Source organism: Mytilus californianus, unplaced genomic scaffold (genome assembly GCF_021869535.1).
Source record: "Mytilus californianus isolate M0D057914Y unplaced genomic scaffold, xbMytCali1.0.p SCAF_2, whole genome shotgun sequence".
NCBI classification, from domain to species: Eukaryota; Metazoa; Mollusca; class Bivalvia; order Mytilida; family Mytilidae; genus Mytilus; species Mytilus californianus.
The window spans coordinates 21,997,496-22,025,182 of NW_026262668.1; the positions used below are offsets into that span (position 1 = coordinate 21,997,496).

At 33.8% G+C, this 27,687-nt stretch overlaps 1 protein-coding gene across 2 annotated transcripts in view; it reads left to right on the top strand.

Annotated features, from left to right (window-relative positions):
• The first annotated feature begins 4,254 nt into the window (after positions 1-4,254).
• The window catches only part of LOC127729483 (protein GPR107-like), a 51,334-nt gene continuing 27,901 nt past the window's right edge, over positions 4,255-27,687 (top strand). For both annotated transcript variants that reach the window (XM_052237316.1, XM_052237317.1), the window contains exons 1-5: positions 4,255-4,384; positions 18,348-18,476; positions 18,811-18,861; positions 20,671-20,789; positions 25,536-25,902. In XM_052237316.1, the coding sequence (XP_052093276.1) occupies positions 4,298-4,384; positions 18,348-18,476; positions 18,811-18,861; positions 20,671-20,789; positions 25,536-25,902 (753 nt within the window). In that variant the 5' untranslated portion in view covers positions 4,255-4,297. The remainder of the gene's footprint in view (positions 4,385-18,347; positions 18,477-18,810; positions 18,862-20,670; positions 20,790-25,535; positions 25,903-27,687) is intronic.

Below are 27,687 nucleotides of genomic sequence, written 5' to 3' on the forward strand. Positions count from 1 at the left end.
TTAAACTAAAGTTAGAGTGCGAAAACCAATGTGTCTTCGGACGACGACGACGCCGGACGACGACGACGACGACGACGACGACGCCAACGTCATACCAATTTATAAATTTTATATTTTATAAAAATAAAGTGTAACAAAACAATCTAGCATCATATTGCTAGTAGCGCGAGTAGCATTGTTTGGTAAATTTGTGCTTTTTTTTAAATTTGGCTAATGGACAAAAAATGTTTGGTTCAAATCTAAATAAAATCAGTGCTTTTATCTCCCTATTACTTACATTGTACATAGAATGGATACTACTTTGACAATTCCTTTTACATGAGAGTTGTCTGTCAAATCTTTATTTCACAAAGAATGAATTGCATAACAATGAACTGAGTTCAAAGCAAAGCACTTTAATAATACACTTAGACAAAGAGCTAAATCCAGTGATATACTTTGTACTACAGGTCCTTCATGAACATCCTATCGCGGGCCAAAACCATATCTCACAAACATGCCATACTACATGGTTGGATCAGAAGTCCTGAAAAAGACATGAATTTTATTATCTTATTTTAAGTATATATACACCGGTTAAAACTTTCACAAATTTGTGGTAAAATCATTCAGTATCTAGCAACTATCAATCGCTTCATGCACAAATTGATATAGGTTGAGTGCCCCTCTGTCGGAAATAAGAACATACCTCCACCTAATTTTAGTTAACTGATGAAGAAACATTCAAAACTATAAAATGTTATCTAAGACTTGTCAGTGTCTATTTACCATCACCACTGAATCAATAATATATGTATACACATATAAGACTAAAATTGACGTACATATATAAGACTAAAAGTGACATTTGGTCTTTTACTCCACCTTCATTCCTCAAGTCGTGTTCAAATCTGACTTTATGATAAAATAAGATTCCATGTCTACAACCAATGAAATATCCCTCTAATAGACTAGCCGCAATGAAATCCCAGTTTTCTAAAATGGTAGGTGGAACCTAAAACTCAAAAAAATTTAAACGATATATTTTAAATATTGAAAATACATGTAATAATAATTCTTCTAAAAATTTCGCTATATTTTTCCTTATTTTGTCTTTTGTTCGAGACTTTATATTGACCTCTAGATGTCTTTCAATTACATCCAGTTTGGCGTGGGTTGATGTTTGATTGTTGTACATGTTATATATCGACGTGGGATTTGTTTATATAAATAACAACTATTCCCTTAAATTCAAATAAAATAGATGTAAATAAGAAATTATAGGCAACCATATGCATACCACCTTCAATAAACAGCTGCGCCATGAGCGCATGATATGCGCGTCACATTTACAAAGAATAAAGTTCAATTACTTCAAAATGTCATATAAGAAAATTTATGAAAATCAAAAAGGGAGCTTACATCAATAGATATAAACAATTCACCAAAGTTTAATGAGAATTGCTGAAAACATTGTCCAAAACTTGAAAATCCCCCCTTTTTAATATATAAAACCCCGTAACTTGGAAATGTAAAATGTAAAATTTATAAAATTCTGAAGGCAGCAGAGAGCACAAAAAAGGGGGGGGGGTGGGGTGGGGGTGATCCACAGGGAATATTTCCTTCTTATGAACTCTACATCTGAAAGGTTTATATATTTTTTTTATTTAATTGAAAGAGAGAAAAACAAATGTAAGACAAATTGTGAATGGTCTTTTCTTCCTTTCTCACGGTGACGACAGTTAAGATGTTACAACAAAGACTGCGGGGAAATACATTCCCAATGAACAGCACTGACCGATCTTAGCTGGTATAATATTTCAAATTTGACAACGGTAAAGTAATTACAACAGAGGCTGCGTATTTAGATTTTGGATAAGAAAATTAAAAACTTTGGCACCAAATGGGATCAATGAAAAGGTGTAGTTCTAATTCGCGCAGTGCTTTTCATTTAGGTTATATTTATATAATAGTTATTGAAGAACTGGTCATTATCGTGATACATGGACTACAGGACAGTCCATGTATCACGATAATGACAAGTTCTTCAATAACTATTATGTTTATTTCATTGAGGAACCATGTATTTAAAAATTCTCATAAATTCAAATTGTTTAAAGCAACTGAATTCAACTCGTTATTGTACGATTTCTATAGGAAAGAGTGACGACCAGTCATAGTGATAACTAATTAAGTCACTGCCATTCATTTAAGTGCAATTCATCAGTATATGAATACAAAATAAAGTTTTCTTTAATTTTATAATTCTTGTTGCTCAGTAGTTTGTCTCTATCAGCATCGGAAAGTACGGCAAAACAATCATGGCATTTGAGTTGTCTGTAGCAGACGTACCTTCCAGTTCAGCCATGTGTATGTATGTACGTAGATCCCTCCGCTTACGGATCACCCCTCGAGAGCTGCGAGGGTACAGTGGAATCCGTGTACACTCCCTATCGGGATTAATGGAGATGTGTCACTAACGTATTCACAATGTTCAATATTTACAAGGACAATCCCCACCCAACACAAGGGAGTGTTAGGACACCGGGCATAACTGTTATAATGGTGGAGGAAGCCGAAGTACTCGGAGAGAACCACCGGGCTGCTCGGCGGGAACAGACAAACCGAAGAGATCATGATTAGCATATTGATCTCCAGGTCAAAGTTGGGAGCATCTTTGACCAACCGAGGCCCCCATAGTACCCATTCTAGTTTAAACTCCGGTCTGGGTACCAGAGATGTGTATGAGAGGGTGAAAATCACCCTTCCGTGGTGTACTGATATTTTTTGCACCCCGACTGAGAATCGAACTCGGGACATTCAGCACTGTAGCCATCGGTCTTAACATGTGACCACTAGACCACGAACTCACATGTTCCAAACGTCTGAATCGCGATTGTGGTTTATTAAAGGGATATCACTATATAAACAGTGGCCCCTTGTTATCCAATAAGAGAAGCTAATTCTTAACCGATATGAAATAATACATATTACTACGCAGTCTCTACTCTACTCTAAAATTCTTGAATAATACCAGTTTAAATCGCAGGGTTCTATTCATTTGGGACGTTTAAGTACGGAGCCTCGTTCAATTACTAAACCTAGCTTTGTCAATTATTTTTTTTTCATTTCATTCATTATCAGAGACATATAATTGTATTATATATAGATTCTACCACTGCGTCGAGTGTGATACGATATTTATCCACTCGAGACAGTTAAATTTTCAAATTTAAAACGCGAGGCTCGCCGAGCGTTTTAAATATTTAAAATTTAACTGTCGAGAGTGGATAAATATCGTATTACACGAGATTTGGTGGTGGAATCTGTTTCTCTAATGATTTTCAAACAATATGCAGGCAAACTTATTCCTTCTTTTTGAATGATCTGCAGAAAGATGTGTTCTTTTTATGTGACGTAATCAGGCATGGTCGCCTTTTTTCATGCCGTCACAATAGGAAATTCAGAGGAAAGCAAGAAAATTCGACGTCATAATCGGTTTTTTAACCAATGAAGAACTGAGATCAAACGAACCACACGTTGATTAAATTTTTTTTATACAATGGGTGCAGAAAGGGATAAATTGACGAAGAATTAGAGAAATTATTTTATAATTGTATCAGAGACATATTATATGTCTCTGATTGTATATATTATATTTTATCAAACTGCTGTTCAGTTATTTCAGTAAACTTTTAACGGCATGTCTTAGAGACAAATGACTTAGTATAGCCAGGAACATATATATTGATTAGATATATATAAGCAAACTAAGAAATTAGATATATATAAGCAAACTAAGAATATATGTTAGATATACTGTTCCCAGGTATAGCTAGGCCTTTGATCATCATCATGACAATATTCATTATTCATTTGGTCAAAATAATTCACAAAACCAAAACCGGCTTACGTATTTAGAATGTCACTTTATTAAGAAAAAAAAAAACTAAAACAAAATATAATCTTTATTTTTTAGCAATACACTGAAGACTGAATAAAGCATGATTAAAAAAATATTCAAAACATAACCTTTAAAAAGAGTGCGAACATACCCTGGCTACAAACGTGTGGGGTTCGAGCGTGATAGGGGAGAATGTGAATGGGAGCGAACGTGATTTTGGGCGAACGGACCCGGATTCATCAGCCTGCATGCTGTTATCTCTTTTTACAAGATATGATAGTACGCTGTTGTCTCTCTTATTTGAATAGTTTTTTGGGGTTTTTATTTAAACTCACTAATTTATATCGACCAATGGAAAAGACTGTTACAGATTGGAATTACAGAAGCTTAAAGTAGTATGATGAATAGACAAACATGACGATGACAGTTTTTAAGCTAACTGTTCTTTTAGCTTTTTGTGTTTCTTTTAATCAGTGTAGAATACATCAGCTGAAATTAGAGGTAACGTATTTTGTTGCCTGATATGACAGATTGACATTGTCAATTTCATCACATCCTGATCCATCAAAAATTATTTTGGACAGTGCTATTTACATTTTGTATGTATACATTTTTTGCACTAGGTTTTAACTAATCCAACATTTGTTATTTTTTGGCGTCACATCTATTGCTATTATTTCTGTATTTATACATTGTAATTTTTAGGGGAAGCAGCGCTCGCTCACTTTAGAATCATAACTATGGAAAGCCTCAGCTGTCATATTAGAGATTTACAAAACGTTATGCTGAAGCTTAAAATGTAAAGTTAAGACAGCGAGATGGTGAATTGAGTCATCAAAATGCTAAATCTAAATGACAATATGCTAAGTTGAATCTGCGCAATGTTGACTTGCAATGATAAGTGCTTTAGTCATGATAGTATAATGATAAGTCACGATGTTGTGATGAAATGCCAAACACACGTAACGTTGGGTTTAAAGTACATGATGTGAAGTTGACGTTGCATGATGTTAGTTTGCAGATGGATACTGCTCAGTCATCCACTTTGATTGCTATGATAACAAATAAAATGAATAGCTAAAATGTATGGTGCTGACTTGTTATTAATAAATGTTGAGCTGAGATAGTACGATGTTATATCATTGTGATATTACGATAGGTCTATCATGCAATCTGTTGATTTAAAACACCATGATGCACAGTTGAAAGTACATGATGTGAAGTTAAGATAACACGATGCTACACCACTATTTTGAAACGAAAGGCTTACCATACAATTTGTTGACTTAAAACAACAAGATGCAACGTGTTAAGCTAAGATGCTCACTTGAAACTACACGACGTACAGTTGAAATATTGTAATGTTAAGCTACGATAGCACGATGTTATATCATTATAATGTCACAATAGGCTTATTATACAATTTGCTTATTTTAAACTACACAACGTACAGTTGAAAGTATGTGATGTTAAGCTAAGATAGCACGTCGTTATATCATTAGAATGTCATGATAGGCTTACCACATGATATGCTCATTTAAAACTACATGACGTACAGTTGAAAGTATGTGATGTTGAGCTATGATAGCACTATCTTATATCATAATAATATCACGATAGGCTTGCCATACAATATGCTCATATAAAACTACACGACGTACAGTTAAAAGTATGTGTTGTTCAGCTAAGATAGCACGATGTTATAACAAGAGGCTTATCATACAATTTAATTTGTTCATTTAAAACTACACAATGTACAGTTGAAAGTATGTGATGTTAAGCTAAGATAGCACGTTATTATATCATTATAATGTCACAATAGGCTTACCACACGATATGCTCATTTAAAACTACACGACGTACAGTTGAAAGTATGTGATGTTGAGCTATGATAGCACTATCTTATATCATAATGATATCACGATAGGCTTGCCATACAATATGCTCATTTAAAACTACACAACGTACAGTTGAAAGTACGTGTTGTTCAGCTAAGATAGCACGATGTTATAACAAGAGGCTTATCATATGTACGTACAATGTGTTGATTTGAAACTACACGATGTAAATTTGAAGTAGTTTGGTCTTGACTTGAAACAGTATAGAAACATAACGTAAAGTAAAAAAAAAAATGATAGGAAGACATATATTTGTGCAGAATTGAAGATTTTTGGTGTTGACTTCTAATAATAAATATAGTACAAAGTTTAAATCGTTTTATGTTAAATTGAAAGACAATAATGATGCATCAACATAACAGAATTATGTGAATTGAAACTGCAATTCTATGGAAAAAAGCTAGGGACAAATCCCCAGGATTTTTTTTTTCATTTGCAAGTTAATAAATATTAATGAAATTTAACTGAAGAGGCAAAATGATATACAAAGAACGTTTTCCATAAATTCATAAAGCAAAAGAATTACTCATCGTTATATATACAGTACACTTGAATACAGTTTTGCATATTCTACATGTTTTGTTAGGATTTTATGCAAATTTTTGGATCAAAAAACCAAAATCTGTCAGAATTGTTTTGATGAACCATATTTAAGAATATATCTATCTATGTTGTTTCTTAATATATACAACATAATATTGTGGCAATCATATTTCCGTGTATCTGTTCCAAGTCAGGAACCTCGTCGGTAATTGTCATAACTAAACATGCTAAATGTATTTCGTTATTTTTAAGAATTCAATTTTAATGACAATTCTTTGATGAATTCTGTTTGATGTGTTACCCTCACTATAGGATGTCTTTTGATTTTTTTTTCGACCCAGTTATGCATAACCCACATTCTCGTTTATTCATACAGTGTTTACATAATAAGCTTTGTAACTGTTATTTTTTGTAGATTAAAGGACTTTTTATAATAATCCTCATGTGATTAGTTTTTTTTCTCTCATATAAATTCCTTTTACATGATAAAAAAAAAATATGTCACTGATAGGAAATACAAAGTCTCATGCCTTAATCTGTGTTATCTCCTCTAACAAAATTCAAATGCTCTTGGAAATGATCTACTAAAATTAAAGCTTATATTACCCCATCCGTGTCAGAGTTATCAGATAATTTTAATTTAATACCGCCCTGAAATAAAGGAAAATAATATGGACTTAATCTAAAAAATAAAACCCAACAGATCTGATAAATGATACGCTAAAGAGTAGAACTGTAAAAGAATGTGACCTCTCCCCCCTCTAAAAAAAAACAAAAAAAATCAAACAAAATATTGAAATTATTGATTGAATAATAATCTATAAAATTCGAATGTATCCATACGGGTGAATTGATAGGTGGAAGAATCCTACTGCATGGGGCCACCCAAACATAATGTATGGTAGATTCTGTTGTATACTTTTCGCTCATACATGAAGTCTATGAAACCTAATGAAATTTGACCTAGAGCCTCCAGTCTAAATTGTCAACTTTCTAAAAAAAAAAAACATCATTTACAGCAGTGCCAACCATTTTTCCAGCACCAAGTACATGAAGTAAGATAGTGCCGAGGTTTATCTATATATCCACTCGGAGAATATTTTATATTTTTATATGACCGCAAAAAAATTTTTGTGGTCGTATATTGGAATGACGTTGGCGTCGTCGTCTGGCGTCGTCTGGCGTCGTCCGAAGACACATTGGTTTTCGCACTCTAACTTTAGTTTAAGTGAATGGATCTCTATGAAATTTTACCACAAGGTCCAATACCACAAAAGGAAGGTTGGGATTGATTTTGGGGGTTATGGTACCAACAGTTAAGGAATTAGGGGCCAAAAAGGGGCCAAAAATAAGCATTTTTGTAACTTCCAAATATAACTTGTGTGTTAGTGTATGGATCTCTCTGACATTGTACCACAAGGTTTCATATCACAAAAGGATTGCTGGGATTGATTCTGGGGGTTATAGCCTCGAAATTTTAGGAATTAGGGGCAAAAAAAGGGGCAAAAAACAAGCATTTTTCTAGTTTCATGACAATAACTTGTGTGTAAGTGTATGGATCTTTCTGAAATTGTACTACAAGGTTCCATATCACAAAGGGAAAGCTGGAATTGAGTTTGGGGGTAATTGCCCAAAACGTTTAGGAATAAGGGGCCAAAAATAGCATTTTTGTAGTTTCCAGACAATTACTTGTGTTCAAGTGTATGGATCTCTCTGAAATTGTACTGCAAGGTACCATACCACAAAGGGAAGGCTGGGATTGAGTTTGTGGGTGATGAATCATAAGGGGTTTCAAAAACTTTGGGGGGGGGGGGGATTTTTTTTTTTTTTTTCCTTTTTTTTTTCTTTTAAAATTTTCCATTTTAAGTTGGTTATTTCTGATTTATATTTAAAAGCAAATAATGATGATATGGTAGGAGATACACACCAAACAGGATGTGTGAATTATTATATAATAAGTATTGTGCAATAGCAAGAAATTTTCAATTGCACAGTATTGCACAATAGCAAGAAATCTTCAATTGCACAGTATTGCGCAATAGCAAGAAATCTTGAATTGCACAGTATTGCGCAATAGCAAGAAATATCCAATAGCACAATATTTCGCAATAGCAAGAAATTGTCAATTGTACAGTATTGCGCAATAGCAAGAAATATTTAATTGCACAGTATTGTACAAAAGAAGATACTTTGTATAAATTGCTTATTTCTTGACCAATTTCAATGGGGTTTTATTCTTGAATTCTTGGGTTTCTTTAATATACTGAATCTAACTGTGTATTTAGTTTTTGGATTTTGGGCCCCGTTTTTAAATTGGTCCACATTGAGGTCCAAAGGGTCCAAAATTAAACTTTGTTTGATTTCATCAAAAATTGAATAATTGGGGTTCTTTGATATGCCGAATCTAACCGTGTATTTAGATTCTTAATTTTTGGTTCCGTTTTCAAATTGGTCTACATTAAGGTCCAAAGGGTCCAAAATTAAACTTAGTTTGATTTTAACAAAAATTGAATTCTTAGGGTTCTTTGATATGCTGAATCTAAACATGTATTTAGATTTTTGATTGTGGGCCCAGTTTTCAAGTTGGTCCAAATCGAGGTCCAAAATTAAACTTTGTTTGATTTCAACAAAAATTGAATATATGGAGTTCTTTGATATGCTGAATCTAACCATGTATTTAGATTTTTGATTTTTGGGCCCCGTTATCAACTTTGTCCACATTGAGGTCAAAAGGGTCCAAAATTAAACTTTGTTTGATTTCATCAAAAATTGAATTCTTGGGGTTCTTTGATATGCTGAATCTAACCATGTATTTAGATTTTGGATATTGGACCATAATAGGTGAATGTCCAATTTAAAATTTTTAAGTTCTTAGACCACATTCATTCTGTGTCAGAAACCTATGCTGTGTCAAATATTTAATCACAATCCAAATGCAAAGCTCTATCAAGCTTGAATGTTGTGTCCATACTTGCCCCAACTGTTCAGGGTTCGACCTCTGCGGTCGTATCAAGCTGCGCCCTGCGGAGCATTTTATTTTAAATTGGTAAAGTCATTAATGGACAATGACCCCTATAACTTATAATAAGATGATTTCTGTCACTTATTTTCTTGTCCATAGTGATTTTCTTGGTTCTTTGCAGCTTTTCTCTACATTTTTATGTGTTTTCAAAGAAAAAGAAAAAAATAAAAAATCTGTTTTATAATTGTTAAAGTGCATGAATTATTTTGGTATTGCTTTGATTAATTTGTAGATATGTTTTTTTTATGTCAACAGTTTCTCTCTCTCTCTCTTATAGTTTTCAAGAGTGTGGTCTAAATTAAAATCAGTAGATTTTTATTTTTTTGCGGTCGTATATTGGTATGACGTTGGCGTCGTCGTCGTCTTTGTCCGAAGACACATTGGTTTTCGCACTCTAACTTTAGTTTAAGATAATGGATCTCTATGAAATTTTACCATAAGGTTCAATACCACAAAAGGAAGGTTGGGATTGATTTTGGGGGTTATGCATGGTACCAACATTTAAGGTATTAGGGGCCAAAAAGGGGCCAAAAATAAGCATTTTTGTAACTTCCAGACATAACTTGTGTGTTAGTGTATGGATCTCTCTGGCATTGTACCACAAGGTTCCATATCACAAAGGGAATGCTGGGATTGATTTTGGGGGTAATTGCCTCAAAATTTTAGGAATTAGGGGCCAAAAAAGGGGCAAAAAACAAGCATTTTTCTAGTTTCATGACAATACATGTAACTTGTGTGTAAGTGTATAGATCTTTCTGAAATTGTGCTACAAGGTTCCATATCTCAAAGGGAAAGCTGGAATTGAGTTTGGGGGTAATTGCCCAAAATGTTTAGGAATAAGAGACCAAAAAGGGGCCAAAAATAAGCATTTTTCTAGTTTCCAGACAATAGCTTGTGTTCAAGTGTATGGATCTCTCTGAAAGTATACTGCAAGGTACCATACCATAAAGGGAAGGCTGGTATTGAGTTTGGGGGTAATTGCCCAAAACATTTAGGAATTTGGGGCCAAAAAGGGGCCAAAAAACAAGCATTTTTCTAGTTTCCAGACAATAACTTGTGTTCAAGTGCATGGATCTCTCTGAAATTGTACTGCAAGGTACTATACCACAAAGGGAAGGCTGGGATTGAGTTTGGGGGTGATGAATCATAAGAGGGTTCAAAAAATTGGGGGGGGGGGATTCTTTCCTTTTTTTTTTCTTTAAAATTTTCAATTTAAAGTTGGTTATTTCTGATTTATATATAAAAGCAAATAATAATGATATGGTTTGAATAGGTAAATTAAAAATTTTTAAGTTCTGTGTCAGAAACCTATGCTGTGTCAAATATTTAATCACAATCCAAATTCAGTGCTGTATCAAGCTTGAATGTTGTGTCCATACTTGCCCCAACTGTTCAGGGTTCCACCTCTGCGGTCGTATCAAGCTGCACCCAGCGGAGTATTTTATTTTTAATTATTTGCCAAAATGTAGTTTATTCTTTTTTGAAAAACATAATAAAAAGTTTGGGCCACAGAGCAATTTGCAAGCTACAGGTTATGCAGTATTGTCAGATTTTGTATAAACTATACATGGAAAACTCAATTTTAGAAAATAAAAATAAAAATTTGGATCACGAGACTCGTTTTCTGTCTACAAAACAAAATAGATAAAGTCCCTACACATTCCATCATTAGAGATGAAATATGCCAAAAGGATTTCAAACTCATATAAGTCGAAAACAGACTGACAATGCCATGGTAAAAAATAAAAAAAATAAAAAACGACAAAAAATAATGTTATCCAAGTTATCTCCCATTATATGGAAAAGTTGGAAAAAAAATGCAAAAAACGTTCTGTCTTTAAAAACAAATAGTCGTTTTAATCAGATAAATCACATAATTTTCTTCAAGATGAAAAGTACTACATATGAATAACATTCCTCTCTCAAAATTTGTAAATTTCTTCATGTTTTTTAGACCTAGACCGATTGTGTTGTGCTATATGAGAATCTAAGATGGCGGAAGACACCCGATCTACCCTAATGGCAATATCTCTAATGAGGAAGAAATTTACAATTTTGGTCACGTCAAGTTACTTGTAGATCTCCTTTAATTTGTTGAAAAGGGTTTCTGTATTCATTTTTCTATCTATTATACTGTCAAATGACTGTTCAGGGGGAGTGGAGAATCGAAAAAAAACTGAATAAAAATACACAAAAATGGATAAAAGAAGGCGAAAAATACAAAAGGGATAGTAAAACTCTTAACCAAACTGACAACATGACAAAAACTCATCAGCCGAAATAAACAAGAGAAAAAAGATCAAAGCCAAACAGCAGTATATTAAGCGCAACATAGAAAACCAAAGACTGAGCAACACAAAACCCTAAAAAAAAGGGGTGATCTCAGGTGCTCCAGAAGGGTAAGCAGATCCTGTTTCATATGTGGCACCCGTCACTTGGTGATTTTTCAAATAAAGAAGGAATGTGTTATAATTTTCGAGGAACTCCCAAAAAACATGAATTACAGGGTGTCAAATCGATAAATGTGCTTAAAATAGGCTCCTTTTCATAAAAAAAGAATTGATGATAATGTATTTGTGTTTAGTGTACAGTGGCAAATATTACATGCATATAAGGACGAGATTATGTAAGTGTGATATGAATATGAATAAACCCTGCTTTATTACAAGACATACTTTACTTGCCTAGCCGAATTTTCAACGAACTAGTCGACAAACTGTCTCTGACATTCTATGGAAATCATAATCGCATCGGTTTTGATTAAGTCCAGATTCTTTTGTTTTATTTTGTGGAAAAGAAAATTCAAATTTTCAGATACCTCTAACAAGGCCGGGGGAGGGGAGTTTGGGGGGGGGGTCACATTCTCATATAGCTCTGACCCTCTCAGTCCTACGCTTTAGCGTATTATTTGTCATATCAGTTGATCTTTGTTTTTTAAGATTAAGACTCCAGATTCTTATGTTTTATTTCGGGGAAAAGGGGAGTGGTAAATACAAATTCTCTGATAACTCTTACATAGATGTGATTTTATATGAGTAAAATTTGACCCTCACAGTCATAAGTCTTATAAAGCCACAATATTATCAGTGTTCCAGCTAGCATGAAATGGAGGGGCGCCACGCCCTGCCCCCGAAATTTTGCGCCCCTCTGCCTTTTTTAAGTGCCCCTCTGCCCCTCTGCCCTTCTGATGCGCCCCTCTGTGAAAATCCTAACCCTACACTTCCTTCCTCCACACGAACAAGAAATCCTAGTGGGAAACACAAAGTTGGTATAAATAATAATTGGTTGAAACAGTATTCCTGGTTATATTTTGACAAAGACTTTAGTGAGGATGGAACATTAGTTGATGTCATGCTTTGCAAACTTTGTAACAAGCATCAATCACACGGAAGTAATGGTAGTCAGACATGGTCTACTGTAGGTTATAAACTGTTGCGCAAAGATAAGATACAAATCCATCAAGACAGTGAACAACATAAATATGCAATAACTTTAGATATGGCACACACCATTGATGACATGGCTTCTAATATATCTACTGGTGCACAAAAAGCAGTGAAGGATGCTCTGAAAGTTCTATTTTTTATTCTGCGCCATCACTTGCCACTTGACTTATTTGGATCAACAGTTGATCTCTGCATTGATGTTGGAGCAACAGATTTATCTAAACTTCGTTTAGCTAAAAATGCTACTTATTCAAGCTGGGATACAGTTCATGAGTTGTTGGAAATATTAAGTTCAAAAGTACATCAACTGCTGTTGGATGATATGAAAGCCAGTCCATGTTATGCTACAATGGTAAATGAAGTTACCGATAACAGGACAATTAAGCATTTAGCTATTTGTACACGTTACATTAGCAAGGATGGTAAAGTTCAAAATGGATTCTTAACAGACAGTGAATTGCCAAATGCAAAAGCAGATAACATAACTGAAGCTATAACAGATGAATTAAGTAGCCGTGAACTTTCAATTCAAGATATGGCAGGATTTGCATCAGATGGTGCAGCCGTTTTTAATTTACAGGCCGCATTAATGGTGTTTCCAAACAACTGAAGGACCTTAACCCTCACCTTTTGACACATCATTGCAGAGATCACCGTTTAGCCCTTGCCTGCAGAGACAGTTTTAAGCAAGTCCCACTCATGAAGAAGCTTGACCAGGTGCTTGAAGCTTAATATAAGTATTATAAATATAGCTACTGCAACACTGATAGACTTAAAGAAATACAGAAAGCTTTTGATCAGGCACCTTTAGCTATTAAACTAGCAAAACATAATCGCTGGCTAAGTCATGACCAAGCAATATCCTCAATTGCACGATCATACAGGTCTCTTGTTGTTCATTTAGAGTCTGCAGAAATTCGAACTGATCCAGTGGGAAATGGCTTGTTTAAAAATCTTAAAGATCCTGCCATGCTGAAAGCTGTTTTGCTACTTGCAGATGTGCTGCCACACATTTGTAGCCTCTCACTTGTTTTTCAGAAGAGGGATGTTCATCTTGGCAACATTAAAACAAGTGTGGAGAAAACTGTCAATTTGTTGACAACAAGAAAGACCCAGAATGGCCCATGGCTTCAAAAAGAGGAACATTTAAGAAGCACATGTAACATTACTGACCCACCCCCAGTAGATTTTGACACTAAAGTCAGAGAGTGCTTTCTCAATGGATTAATTGAAAATATAACAGTTAGATTTAAGGATGCTGACACAATCAATCAGTTGGCCATTTCAGACCTTACAGGAACAGACAACATTGAAACAATGTATGGTTATACAGAGATAGAAGCTCTGGCAAATACATTTGACATGGACCCTGAAACTCTCCTTATTCAATGGCAGGACTTTATAGCTCTTGTGTCATCAGCAGAACTTACAGATCGTTCCTTACCTAGTCTGCTAGAGCTATTTCATTCACCTTGTCATAAGGATAAAAACCTATTATCTATGTACCCTCTTGTTGCAAAACTATTCAGTGTTGCAATAATACAACCACTCAGTACAGCAGAGGTGGAGAGAATATTCTCTAAGGTCAAATTGATAAAGACAAGTCACAGGGCAAACTTGAAAACACAGACATTAACAAAAATATTAACTGTAAAATTAAACTGTGATGAAACTAAATTCGAAAAAATTCTTGACCAATGTGTGACAACCTTCTTCAAAAAGAAAAACAGAAGACTTGTCAATGTTGTTTAATATTTATTTGCATTTGAACTCTTCTTTGAAAAAATCTGTAGTTCTGAAAGAGAAATGAATATAGTAATGACTATTAGTGCTCTCAGTTTGATTTTAACTTATACATGTTATATGTTCTAAATAAATGATTTTTAAACTTGTATATAATAGTATAGAGTATTTAACTTAGCTACATGCTTGCTAAAAATATGTCATTATGTGGTAATATTTAGTATTTGATTTTTTTCAGTGAGATCGCGCTTAAGTGCCCTTTTTTAAAAATGCGCCCCTCTATTTTCAAATCCTAGCTGGAACACTGATTATGTTGTATATATTAACACAAAACAGATAAATATTTTCTTAAATATTGTTCATAAAAAAAAGTCTGGTTTTTAATCATTAAAAAAAATCCAAACAAAACATGTAAAATATAAGGCACAACTGTATTCAATTGTAATATATATGGCGATGGGTAATTCTTTTGCTATGAATTTATGGAAAACTTTCTTTGTATATCATTTTGCCTCTTGAGTTGAATTTCATTAATATTCATCAAGTTGCAAATGAAGAAAAAAAAATCCTTGGGATTTGTCCCTCATTCTTTTCCATAGAACTGCAGTTTCAATTCACATAATTCTGTAATGTTCTACGCATCATTGTCTTTCAATTTAACATAAAACTATCTAATATTTGTACTATATTCGTAGTGAACACCAAAAATCTTCAATTTCTGCACAAGTATATGTTATCCTATCATTGTTTTATTTTGACTTTACGTTCTGTTTTTAAAACTTAACATTTTACTGTTTCAAGATGCCATTACACCCAGAATACGTAGAAAATCTAGAGCTACTGTTTTCACAGTCTGCATGTTCTGAATTAACATCTGTAATTTTTCTATTCTCTCTAAAGTAGGAAAAATTAGCCCTTTTTCTAAGTGAAAAACTCCCCCCAGATAAGGCACTCACTGACTGGGAATTAAATTGGATTTCTCCTTGTTTACTATGAAGCCTAATGAAACTATCAGATTGAGACACTTCTTTCGATCTAGTATCAATTGATTTTGGTCTTGATTGACTATCATCCAATTGTCCAAATATACCACCATTCTTAAATTTTGAGCTCTGAGATATGCTGCAACTACTGATACAATTTTTGTGAAAATTCGCGGAGCACATGTTGGCCCAAAGCACATTGTTTTCCATTGAAAACATTGGTTTTGAACACAGAACCTCATGTACTGTCTGTGTGATTGAAATATTGGGACATGGAGATACGCATCTGACAGATGGAGATATATGGCCCATGCAATCATTCAGTTTCACCAAGTTAATTACCTTTTGCATAGTATCCATTTTTAAATGAATTTTCTTTAGATATCCATTTAGGGGTTTCAAATTTGTCACCATTCTTAACTTCCCATTTTCTTGGGGACTAGAAATAATGTGCTGTTAAAACCGTTTAGACAAAACGGATACTGAACTTTTTCTATTACATCTTTTTCTAGCAAAGTATCTATTTCTTGCATAAAAATACCCAAATTGTCTGTTTGTACAATTGTCTTTTTTATCCCCGTCCAAAGAGGTTTTTGTATAAATTCCAGTTTGTAACCTTCTCTCACAATTGAGAGAACCTACTGATCTGATCTTATTTTCTCCCAATTTTGAAGAAAAATTTTTAATCGACCCCCTACTGGTATATCTGGACACATCATTAAACTAACTTCTGAATCAGCTATCCTTCCTCTTGGGGATCCGAAAAGAACCCCAGGATGACTGTGTAGTACTCTTGCCAGACTTAAAGCCGGTCTTGTTTGCATCCTGTCCAACCTGTCTTGAGACTGGTGCTGTATTATCTTTTTGAAAATGTGGTGCTGGTTTCCTATAGTTGGAAACAGCACTAGCAGCATTTACATTTGCTCTTAACGGTCTTATGTTCATTAGACACGTTGGAATACCTGGCAACCTTAGTGTTACCCTTTTCAAGAGAATCTTTCTCAAACTTCCTTTTCTTAGTGAACTCTGGCAAAAGATCAGAAAGCTGGTCTTTCTGTTCTTTACACCTTTCCAAAGACGTTTCCAGTCCTTTACCAAATAACCCATCATGTGTGAGTGGAAGATATTGGTGCTTACTGCGCATATCTTTTAAATCATTCAATCCAGAATCTTGTGCTGTCGCTTTACGACATATCAAATGACAGAAAGTACCTATGCGCCCTGATTGATCAAGAGTTTTTGTCAACATAGCAAAAACATCCTTTATTGTCCGACAAACACTGTCTTTGTTATAATCCTCACCTTCTAGAGTTTGCAATAAGGAACCTAGTACCTGTTGCATATATAAAACAGAAATAACATTCATTCTTGCACTTAATTGACCTTGGAATGCTAATTTCTCAATCTGTTTGAGAGGCTGTGTAAAAAGTTGCCTATGAGTATCCCAGGACTTGACAGCATTCTGACCATGTGTCTGTCTTAACATAGGTTCCAGTCAATCATCCAATGACGGAACTTGTAAAAACTCGACTGAACTATCATGAATTGGAAAGCAATTCTTATAGTCCTCTTTAAATGCAGAAATTCTGTCTGGGTTTTTTGAACGCCAAGAATTTTCTAAAATGTCAACCTGTGCTTGGTCTAAAACCAAACCAATATTTCATCTCTCTTTAGCAATATCCTCCTTAAATATTTTGGATAGAAAGTTTACATTATTGTTCGTCTGCCCTTGATCAGACTTATCATGTTCATTAGAAAGAGAAATACCACCATGTACATTTGAATTTTGTACATTGACATGTTTTATAAACCATTCACATTTTAAAAATACGATTATTGACAGTATCAAATTCTTCAGTGTTCTCTTTAACTGGACTTAACCTCCAGACACACTTTCTTCATCTGACCTTATATCCAGATCATTTCTCTCACATTGTTGAACATGTAAAGATATTTCTGACCTTGTGCAGTGTTGTGTCAATATCTATGTTCCTAGAAACCCTTGGCGACCCCAAATCTTGGTCCAAGTCTGGTTCTAATGATATGACTGGCCTACACTCCCCTGATGGGAGGTTACCCATTATATTGCATTCAGATCTGGGCAAAAAATCCCTATTGTGATTTCTAGAGGCAAACAACTCAAAAAGTTTGTCAAATTTATGATTAAAATTCTCAAGATTATGGAGTTTTTTTTATCATATTCAGTCTGCATGTTAGCTGTTTAGCCTTAGTAGCCTTTTTACCTACTGACTAGTTCCGTATTTGTCCTAGCACTGACCTTGCTGGGGTGTGAAGAGGAATACTTTTCTTTCAACGATACCGTGCATGGTGGAACCGGTGCCGACTCTTCATACATAAGTATCGAGTCATTCTGTTTTTCCGTCTCATCCATGTTAATGAATAACGATGGATACAACAATCTTATAAGTAACTAACTAAATAATTTTAGACTTTGATGAGAACACCCGTTCAATTGAATGTTAAAAAATTAAACTTACATTGATGCGAGGTGAGTAGATTTCATACATCACCGAATGTTTTTAAATCTTGGTCTCCTCAATGTTTTTTGCAATTGAGAACATACTAAAATGCGGAATATTGTATATTTATAATAGTAAATATCATGGTAAGTATATTTATCCAAATTCATATAAAATAAGTTATGTCTCTTTACTTATTTTGTTCTGTTTTTCAGGATAATAAGTTATGTCCCTTTACTTATTTTGTTATATGATTTCCAGAATGATAAGTTATGTTCCTTTACTGATTTTGTTCTATTTTTCAGGATAATAAGTTATGTCCCTTTACTTATTTTGTTATGTTTTTCAGGATGATGAAAGGAAGATTATACAGATGAGTACATTTGGTTTTTTGAAGAAAGGATTTTTAGAAGTCAGCATTAGTTTCTTTCGTTACAAAGTGCCAGAAGGTGTTGCTATGAATAAAAAAGACATGCTGGTAATTACCATACATGTACTTGTCAACATTGTAAAATACCATAGATGTGCTAGTTATCACTGTTCAGTACCAATGTCTTTGACAATTTTGAAAATAAATGCTGATCAAATACATTTAACGAGTTATGCCCCTTGGAAATATTCATTATAACTGAAATCACATTTGCACTGAAGCCATCATTTCTCTAAGATATTTATTAAAAGTTTAAAGTTTTCAATTTTAGTTATTGCCCTTGTACCTTGGATAGATGGAATATGTGTCCCGCGGGGGACATTGGAACTCTGTTCTTTTATTAAAGTTTGAAACCATTCATAAAAAAACTGTTTTATTTCAGTATGGTTTTACACTGGACAAGAGTGGAAGTAGTGGTATTTCTGCTTACCTGGTAAGTTTAATGTGCCTATTGTGTTAACATCTCCATAACACCTAATCTGGAATAACCTTTAACCTTAAAGTCATATGAAATGATTTTCTTGTAATTTTAACGTTTTCGAAATTATTGAACCAATATAAACATGCATATATTCTAAACTGATAGAAAAACAAAGGATATGGGGTATCCATCTATGACACAAAATAAGTACATGCACAAAAAAAACATACACAATATGCTAAGGAAGAGTGCTCTCAAAGTCACCAGTAAGTCATGTAAGCACTATTTTTATATTTATTAAGAATCTATAATAATAGTTCATCGCAAGCTAATTATCTTTTGAGTTTGTTGCTGAAGTGTACTGGATCGTGACATTGATAAATGATTCACCCAGAGCACGTGGACCCTGTGACAAATAAGTGTGTGGGTAGAGCCATGATTTATATTTTTTATATTTTATATAAATGCGAGACATAGCGATGATGTTGGCTTCGGTGGCATCAACATTTAGGTTCAGTCTTGTGGTTAAAGTTTTTTAGACATCAATAACTTTTTCATACCTTCATGGAATTTTATGAAATTTGGACAGAAGCTTGTTTATGACCAAAATACAGTATTCAGAGCAAAATTTTGAAAATATTTATTTTTATTTTTCCATATTTTACTGATAAATGGACTTATTTTTTTTTTTCAGTTATCATTCAGATTCAGTCTGAGGTTAAATTTTTCTGTCATCAATTACTTTGTCAACCCTTCATGGAATTTTATGAAATTTGGACAGAAGCTTGATATTGTCCAAAATACAGTCATGACAGTACCCAGAGCAAAATTTTGAAAATATTTATTTTCATTTTTCCATTTTTTGATGATAAATGAACTTAGTTTATTTCACCGTCAACAAGTAGATACAGTCTGGGGTTAAAGTTTGTTACACATCAAATACTTTTTCAAACCTTCATAGGTTTTAATGAAACTTTAGCAGTAGCTTTTTTTATGATTAAGAGATAATGTCTGATGCTAAGTTTTGAAAATATATTTTCATTTTCAGTATTTTTCTGATAGATGGACTAATTAGTTTTTTACAGTTTACATTTACATACAGTCTGGTATTAAATGTTTTTGACATGATACGGTTGAAAACCTTCAAGGATTGTTATGAAACTTGGACAGAAGCTAATCTCCAAGACCAAGAAATAGCATCTAAAGAAAATTTGGATTTTTTTTTTAAATTTTGTATTTTATTAATAAACATGATAAATGGACTCACTTTTTAAGTTTTTTTTACTTACTTGTTAAGTCCTTTTAAACTGACAACAGCAATCGTAGGCAAGACACATGGTTCCACAGAACTCCTTACGATTTTTTTCTCCGTGCATTCCCATGTTTATTTAAACTTTTCCTTAACAGTTGTTAAATGATTTGTTGTATTAAATTTGTTCTGTATGAATCAGTTATTACTATTTACCTTCCAGTGCACGTTTGTTTACATTCTTTCATCACAGTTTTCCCCTTGAACTTGCGTTGTTCGGTGGCCAAAGTTCTGTCGAGAGGTCTTGTAGTTAAGGTCACTGCATAAGGAAAAATATACATAGTATAGTCACATCAACTTGAAATAAAACTTAGTACAGATCCGTGCTTTATGATGTGAACTTTTAACACTAAATGCTAAAATTAACACGTAGACCACAATTGAGTATCAGATTAACTGAACAAGGAAAGGTGATAGTGCAAGCAGAGCATGGCATTCTATGAACACATATTATTGTTAAAATTAAAAGTGTTTTTTAATGAATGAATATATATTGACTTTGTGAATTTTAGGAAAATGCACAAGGGAAGAATTGCTTGTTGAAAAATCCAGCTGGTATACTCAGCAAAGAAAACAACAAGAATAATAGTTTGTCTATTATCTTCTTTAAAATAGATTTTGATCAAATGGTGTAAGTTTTATTTCAGATAAGTTAATTGGTAAAATAATGATACATATTATTGTTTTTGTTGTAAACTAAGAACATGCTGTATTGCCCCACTTATTGAACAATTAATATTCTAATGTTTGTGTGCTAAACATGAAGTCAGGGAATATGATGGCCCAATCATTGGCTAGATCAAACAGAAGTCTTTAAAATGGGAAAGAACTACTTCAGTTTCAATCATGCCTGGAGGGCCCTCCTAATTACCATACAAATGCCTGAGGGAGAAATTGTCTTATGATCACTAATCATTTTTATGTCCCTGCTGTAACAGAGGGGGTATTAAGTTTTCACCTTGTCTGTCTGTACGTCATGAAATTGGTTTCCATCCTCTAAATTCTCTAATTTGCCTCAAACAAATGTTATGCAACTTATACACAATGCTTATTACCAGAAAACACAGATCATTTGTGAATTTGAGTGGCGTCACTTTTACCTTTCAAGAGTTATCCCCCTTACAAATGTAAAAATTACTGAATTTTTCATTTCCCTTCTCCAACTGAAGTTGCCTCAACTATTTGTAATGAATCTAATACTCAATGCTTATTACCACAAAACGCAGATCTAGTTTGAATTTTGGTGGCATCACTTTTACAAAGGGCCAAGTGAGCTTTTCTCATCACTTGGCGTCCGTCGTCCGTTGTCCGTAAACTTTTACAAAAATCTTCCCCTCTGAAACTACTGGGCCAAATTTGACCAAACTTGGCCACAATAATCATTGGAGTATCTAGTTTAAAAAATGTGTCCAGTGACCCGGCCAACCAACCAAGATGGCCCCATGGCTAAAAATAGAACATAGGGGTAAAATGTAGGTTTTGGCTTATATCTCTGAAACCAAAGCATTTAGAGCAAATCTAACATGGGGTAAAATTGTTTATCAGGTCAAGATCTATTTGCCCTGAAATTTTCAGATGAATCTGACAACCCGTTGTTGGGTTGCTGCCCCTGAATTGGTCATTTTAAGGAAATTTTGTCGTTTTTATACGACCTCAAAAAATTTTGCGATCGTATATTGGTATGACGTTGGTGTCTTCGTCGTCGTCGTTGTCGTTGTCGTCGTCCGGCATCGTCATTGTCCGAAGACACATTGGTTTTGGCACTCTAACTTTAGTTTAAGTGAATGGATCTCTATGAAATTTTACCATAAGGTTCAATACCACAAAAGGAAGGTTGGGATTGATTTGGGGGTTATGGTACCAACAGTTAAGGAATTAGGGGCCAAAAAGGGGCCAAAAATAAGCATTTTTGTAACTTCCAGACATAACTTGTGTGTTAGTGTATGGATCTCTCTGACATTGTACCACAAGGTTCCATATCACAAAGGGAATGCTTGGATTGATTTTGGGGATTATTGCCTCAAAATTTTAGGAATTAGGGGCCAAAAAAGGGGCAAAAAACAAGCATTTTTATATGGACAAATACTTTAGTACAAAACATAATTTAAAGCAGTGTAAGGGAGATAAATCAAATACATCATTTGAATTACCTCCCTTACACTGCTTTTAAATTATGTATAAAGTAATGGTTAATGAACAATTAAGACAATTTAAAACAGTGTAAGGGAGGTAATCTACATACACCGTTTTAATTACTTCCCTTACACTGCTTTTAAATTATGTTTAAAGAAATGCGAATTTATAAAGGAAGACCAGTAAAAATATCTGCAAATGTTGCATCTTTTTTTTTTTACAAAAAAATCCACATATGAATGATTTGACACCATATTTTAAATTCTATTATAAAATAGATTAAGTTAGCACTATGGTAAATTTAAATTGGTAATTATGGTTTCAAATTCCATTGGAAATTTGAATTAAGATTATGACCATATCTTGAGGGAAAGAAGTTTTTGGGGGTTAAAAAGAAATTGTGGGGGGTCAATTTTTTCTCATTTCAGATTTCAGAAATTAAAAAGAATTATTCTTCAAATATTATTTTTTTTTCAAATTTCAAATATTGAAAAATTTCAAGAAGTTATCTTTAATTGCACAGTATGGCGCATTAGATTTGTAAAATCTTTGACCACATTTATTTATTTGTTAAGCAAAATCTGACCGTGTATTTAGATTTTTAATTTTGGGTCCAGTTTTCAAATTGGTCTTCATTAAGGTCCAAAGGGTCCAAAATTAAACTTAGTTTGATTTTAACAAAAATTGAATTCTTGGGGTTCTTTGATATGCTGAATCTAAACATGTGTTTAGATTTTTATACGCCCGTTTACGGGACGTATTATGGTACACCGTTGACCGTCCGTCTGTCCGTCCGTCTGTCTGTCCGTCCGTCGTCAACATGTCGGACATTAACTCAAAAACACTTTTACCAATATGCATGAAACTTTGGTGAATTGTTCATATCTATTGACGTGAGCTCCCTTTCGTTTTTTATTGATTACGGGCCCAGTTTTCAAGTTGGTCCAAGTTGGGGTCCAAAATAAAACTTTGTTTGATTTCAACAAAAATTGAATATATGGGGTTCTTTGATATGCTGAATCTAACCATGTATTTTGATTTTTGGGCCCCGTTATCAAATTGGTCCACATTGAGGTCAAAAGGGTCCAAAATTAAACTTTGTTTGATTTCATCAAAAATTGAATTCTTTGATTCTTTGATATGCTGAATCTAACCATGTATTTAGACTTTGGAGATTGGACCATAATAGATAAATTAAAAATTTTTAAGTTCTTAGACCACATTCATTCTGTGTCAGAAACCTATGCTGTGTCAAATATTTAATCACAATCCAAATTCAGAGCTGTATCAAGCTTGAATGTTGTGTCAATATTTGCCCCAACTGTTCAGGGTTCGACCTCTGCGGTCGTATCAAGCTGCACCCAGCGGAGCATTTTATTGTTTATTATCTTGAATATTATTATAGATAGAGATGAACTGTTAACAGCAATAATGTTCAGCAAAGTAAGATCTACAAATAAGTCAACGTGACCAAAACGGTCAGTTGACCCCTTCAGGAGTTATTGCCCTTTATAGTCAAATTTTAACCATTTTTCATAATTTTTGTAATCTTTACAAAAATCTTCTCCTCTGAAACTACTAAGACAAATTTAAAGAAACTTGTTCACAATCATCATTAGGGTATCTAGTTAAAAAAATGTGTCCGATGACCCCGCCCGCGAACAAAGATGGCCGACATGGCTAAAAAATAGTACATAGGGTAAAATGCAGTTTTTGGCTCATATCTCTGAAACCAAAGCATTTAGAGCAAATCTGACAGGATAAAATTGTTCATTAGGTCAAGATCTATCTGCCCTGAAATTTTCAGACCAATCAGGCAACATGTTGTTGGGTTGCTGCCCCTGAATTGGTAATTTTAAGAAAATTTTGCAGCTTTTGGTTATTATCCTGAATATTATTATAGATAGAGATAAACTGTAAACAGCAATAATGAACAGCAAAGTAAGATCTACAAATAAGTTCCCCATGACCATAATTGTTAATTGACACCTTAAGGAGTTATTGCCCTTTATAGTCAATTTTTTACAGTTTTCATAAATTTTGTAAATTTTTGTAAAGTTTTACAAAATATTTTCCACTGTAACTACTGGGCCAAGTTCATTATAGATAGAGATAATTGTAAGCAGCAAGAATGTTCAGTAAAGTAAGATCTACAAACACATCACCATCACCAAAACACAATTTTGTCATGAATCCATCTGTGTCCTTTGTTTAATATGCACATAGACCAAGGTGAGCGACACAGGCTCTTTAGAGCCTCTAGTTTTTTTTAGGTTATGTCCCTTTATATAAACATTATATGCAAGCGAGGGCATCATCTTTGTCCCATGGACACCTTCCCCTTTGATTAACCTGTGTCCTTCACACCTGACAGTAGTAGTGATCAAGTTCAGAACTAATCTTACAAAGAAATTCAATTCAATGACAAATTGCGTCATTATTTAATATGTTTTCAGCAAAGACAATCACCAACTGAAACTTTTATTAAATTATGTAGAGAATAGTAATTTTTTACAAGTCAAACATTTGCTTTGTTTACTATGTAATATGCAGGCATGGAATTGTCTTCCCCAGATTAAACACTTGATTGCTATGCCAAATTAAACAAGTGAAATGATTATCAGTTTATTTATACACTTTTACAGGAAATGAAATAAAAATAGGATGATTTCCTGCCATTACATAAAAAGATCTCCTAAATGTAATTTTGAATCATTGGTAATTTAGTATTAACTTGAAACTTCTGGTTTTTATTTGGTCTTCAAGATTGAAAGTAGCGATGGCGATTCCTGAGAAATTTTCTGTATGAAGTATTTGAAATCATTTTAACATTAAACTACCCGTATTGCATTGCATTCATTGTTCTTGACGGTTTGTAGAAAAACAGTTAGAAACTTCATCATTGTTAATGAAGTAAATGCAATGAAACGGTCAAAAATCCACCTGAGCTGTAGTGTAAGTTTCATGATGCACTGAATCTAGTATTAAAAATTTCAACAATTTGAGAAAAAAGACCTCAACTAACAAGTCATTATGGTCATCACGAAATGACCGAAATTATGTGAAAAAATTTCTAGATCCTTGCTTCAGACGTCCAAAACTTCTAACCAATGCTTCAGGCGACTCAACCTTCTATCTCATGTTCAAGGGGACAATTAACTTCTTACTAACTCTTCTGCTTAAACATGGCAAATAAATTGTTTTATTTCAAGAATTGAAAAAAATGGCATTATTAATTTTTCAGAGTTACAATACAAAGAAACGGCAGTGATGTGAAGAATTTGGAAATTGTTTACGAAAACTTGACAGAGCCACATTCTCCAAGTAAAAGACATGTTCCACATTCACCATTTAGTGACCAGGTCCTCATTGGAAAGAGGCATAAAAGGGAGGATTCAGCTGCTGCTTCTAGTGTGAAGGAAAAAGTGACTAAACCACCAAGTACCAGTGCAGTACCGACAACAACAACATCAAAAACAGCTAAAGTGAAAACAGAAACCAGTGTAACAAAGAAACCATCAGAACCAGTCAAAATAAAAGCAGCCAGAGTTCTTAAGAAAATTCCTATATCAAAATTTGATAATAATTCAGTTGAGGCATACTCAATTTATGTAAGTAAAACAGCTAGTTACTGTTATCTGGTCAGTTAAACAGCTAATTACTGTCATCTGGTCAGTTAAACAGCTAATTACTGTCATCTGGTCAGTTAAACAGCTAATTACTGTCATCTGGTCAGTTAAATAGCTATATACTGCTGTCTGGTCAGTAAAACAGCTAATTACTGTCATCTGGTCAGTTAAACAGCTAATTACTGTCATCTGGTCAGTTAAACAGCTAATTACTGTCATCTGGTCAGTTAAACAGCTAATTACTGTCATCTGGTCAGTTAAACAGCTAATAACTCTCATCTGGTCAGTTAAACAGCTTATTACTGTCATCTGGTCAGTTAAACAGCTAATTACTGTCATCTGGTCAGTTAAATAGCTAATTACTGTCATCTGGTCAGTTAATCAGCTATATACTGCTGTCTGGTCAGTTAAAGAGCTAATTACTGTCGTCTGGTCAGTTAAATAGCTAATTACTGTCGTCTGGTCAGTTAAACAGCTAATTACTGTCATCTGGTCAGTTGAATAGCTAATTACTGTCGTCTGGTCAGTTAAACAGCTAATTAGTCTCCTACCTACGAAGTCGAAGGGGACTTTTAGGTTTGCACTCCGTCCATCCGTCTGTCTGTCTGTCTGTCCATCCGTCAGTCCGGTAAATCAGTTTTCCACATTATTTTTTTTGTGCTTGGAGATATTGAATTGATATTTGGTGTATTGTTTTATCATGACAAGTTACAGATCAAGTTCAAATTTTGTTCTGGTCTAATGATTTTGTGCAGAGTTATGGTCCTTGGACTTAGAAAATTCACTTAAATAATCAGTTTTAATTTCCACACTTTTTTTTCGTCATACTTGAAGATATTGACTTGATATTTGTTATATAGTTTAACCATGACAATTAAGTTATAGATCAAGTTAGCATTTTGTTCCAGTACAATGAATTTTTAACCGGTAGAGAACTATGTATTGCCATGCAATACTCTCAGAATACATATTGTTATTGTTTGATAATTCACTGTGAGTTGTCCCTATAAATATTCAACAAAAATATGAACTCAAATAATCAGTCCCCTACCGTCAAAGTCGAAGGGGACTTTAGGTTTGCACTTTGTCCGTCTGTCTGTCTGTCTTTCTGTCCATCAGTCCGGCAAATCAGTTTTCCACACTTTTTTCTTCGTGCTTGAAGATATTGATTTGATATTTGGTATATTGTTTTATCATGACAAGTTACAGATCAAGTTCAAATTTTGTTCTGGTCTGATGATTTTGTGCAGAGTTATGGTCCTTGGACTAAGAAAATTCACTCAAATAATCAGTTTTCAGCACTTTTTTTTTGTCATGCTTGAAGATATTGATTTGATAATTGGTATATAGTTTTATCATGGCAAGCTACAGATCAACTTCGAAATTTGTTCCGGTCTGATGATTTTGTGCAGAGTTATGGTCCATTGGACTTAGAAAATTCACTCAGATAATCAGTTTTTAACACTTTTTTTCGTCATGCTTGAAAATATTGATTTGATAAATGGTATATAGTTTTACCTAGACATGTTACAGATCAAATTTGAATTTTGTTCCGGTCATTTGATTTTGTTCAGAGTTATGGTCCTTGGACTTAGAAAATTCACTTAAATAATCAGTTTTCAACACTTTTTTTCGTCATGCTTGAAGATATTGATTTGATATTTGTTTTATAGTTTATATCATGACAAGTTATAGATCAAGTTAGCATTTTGTTCCAATACAATGAATTTTTAACCTGTAGGGGACTATGTATTGCCATGCAATACT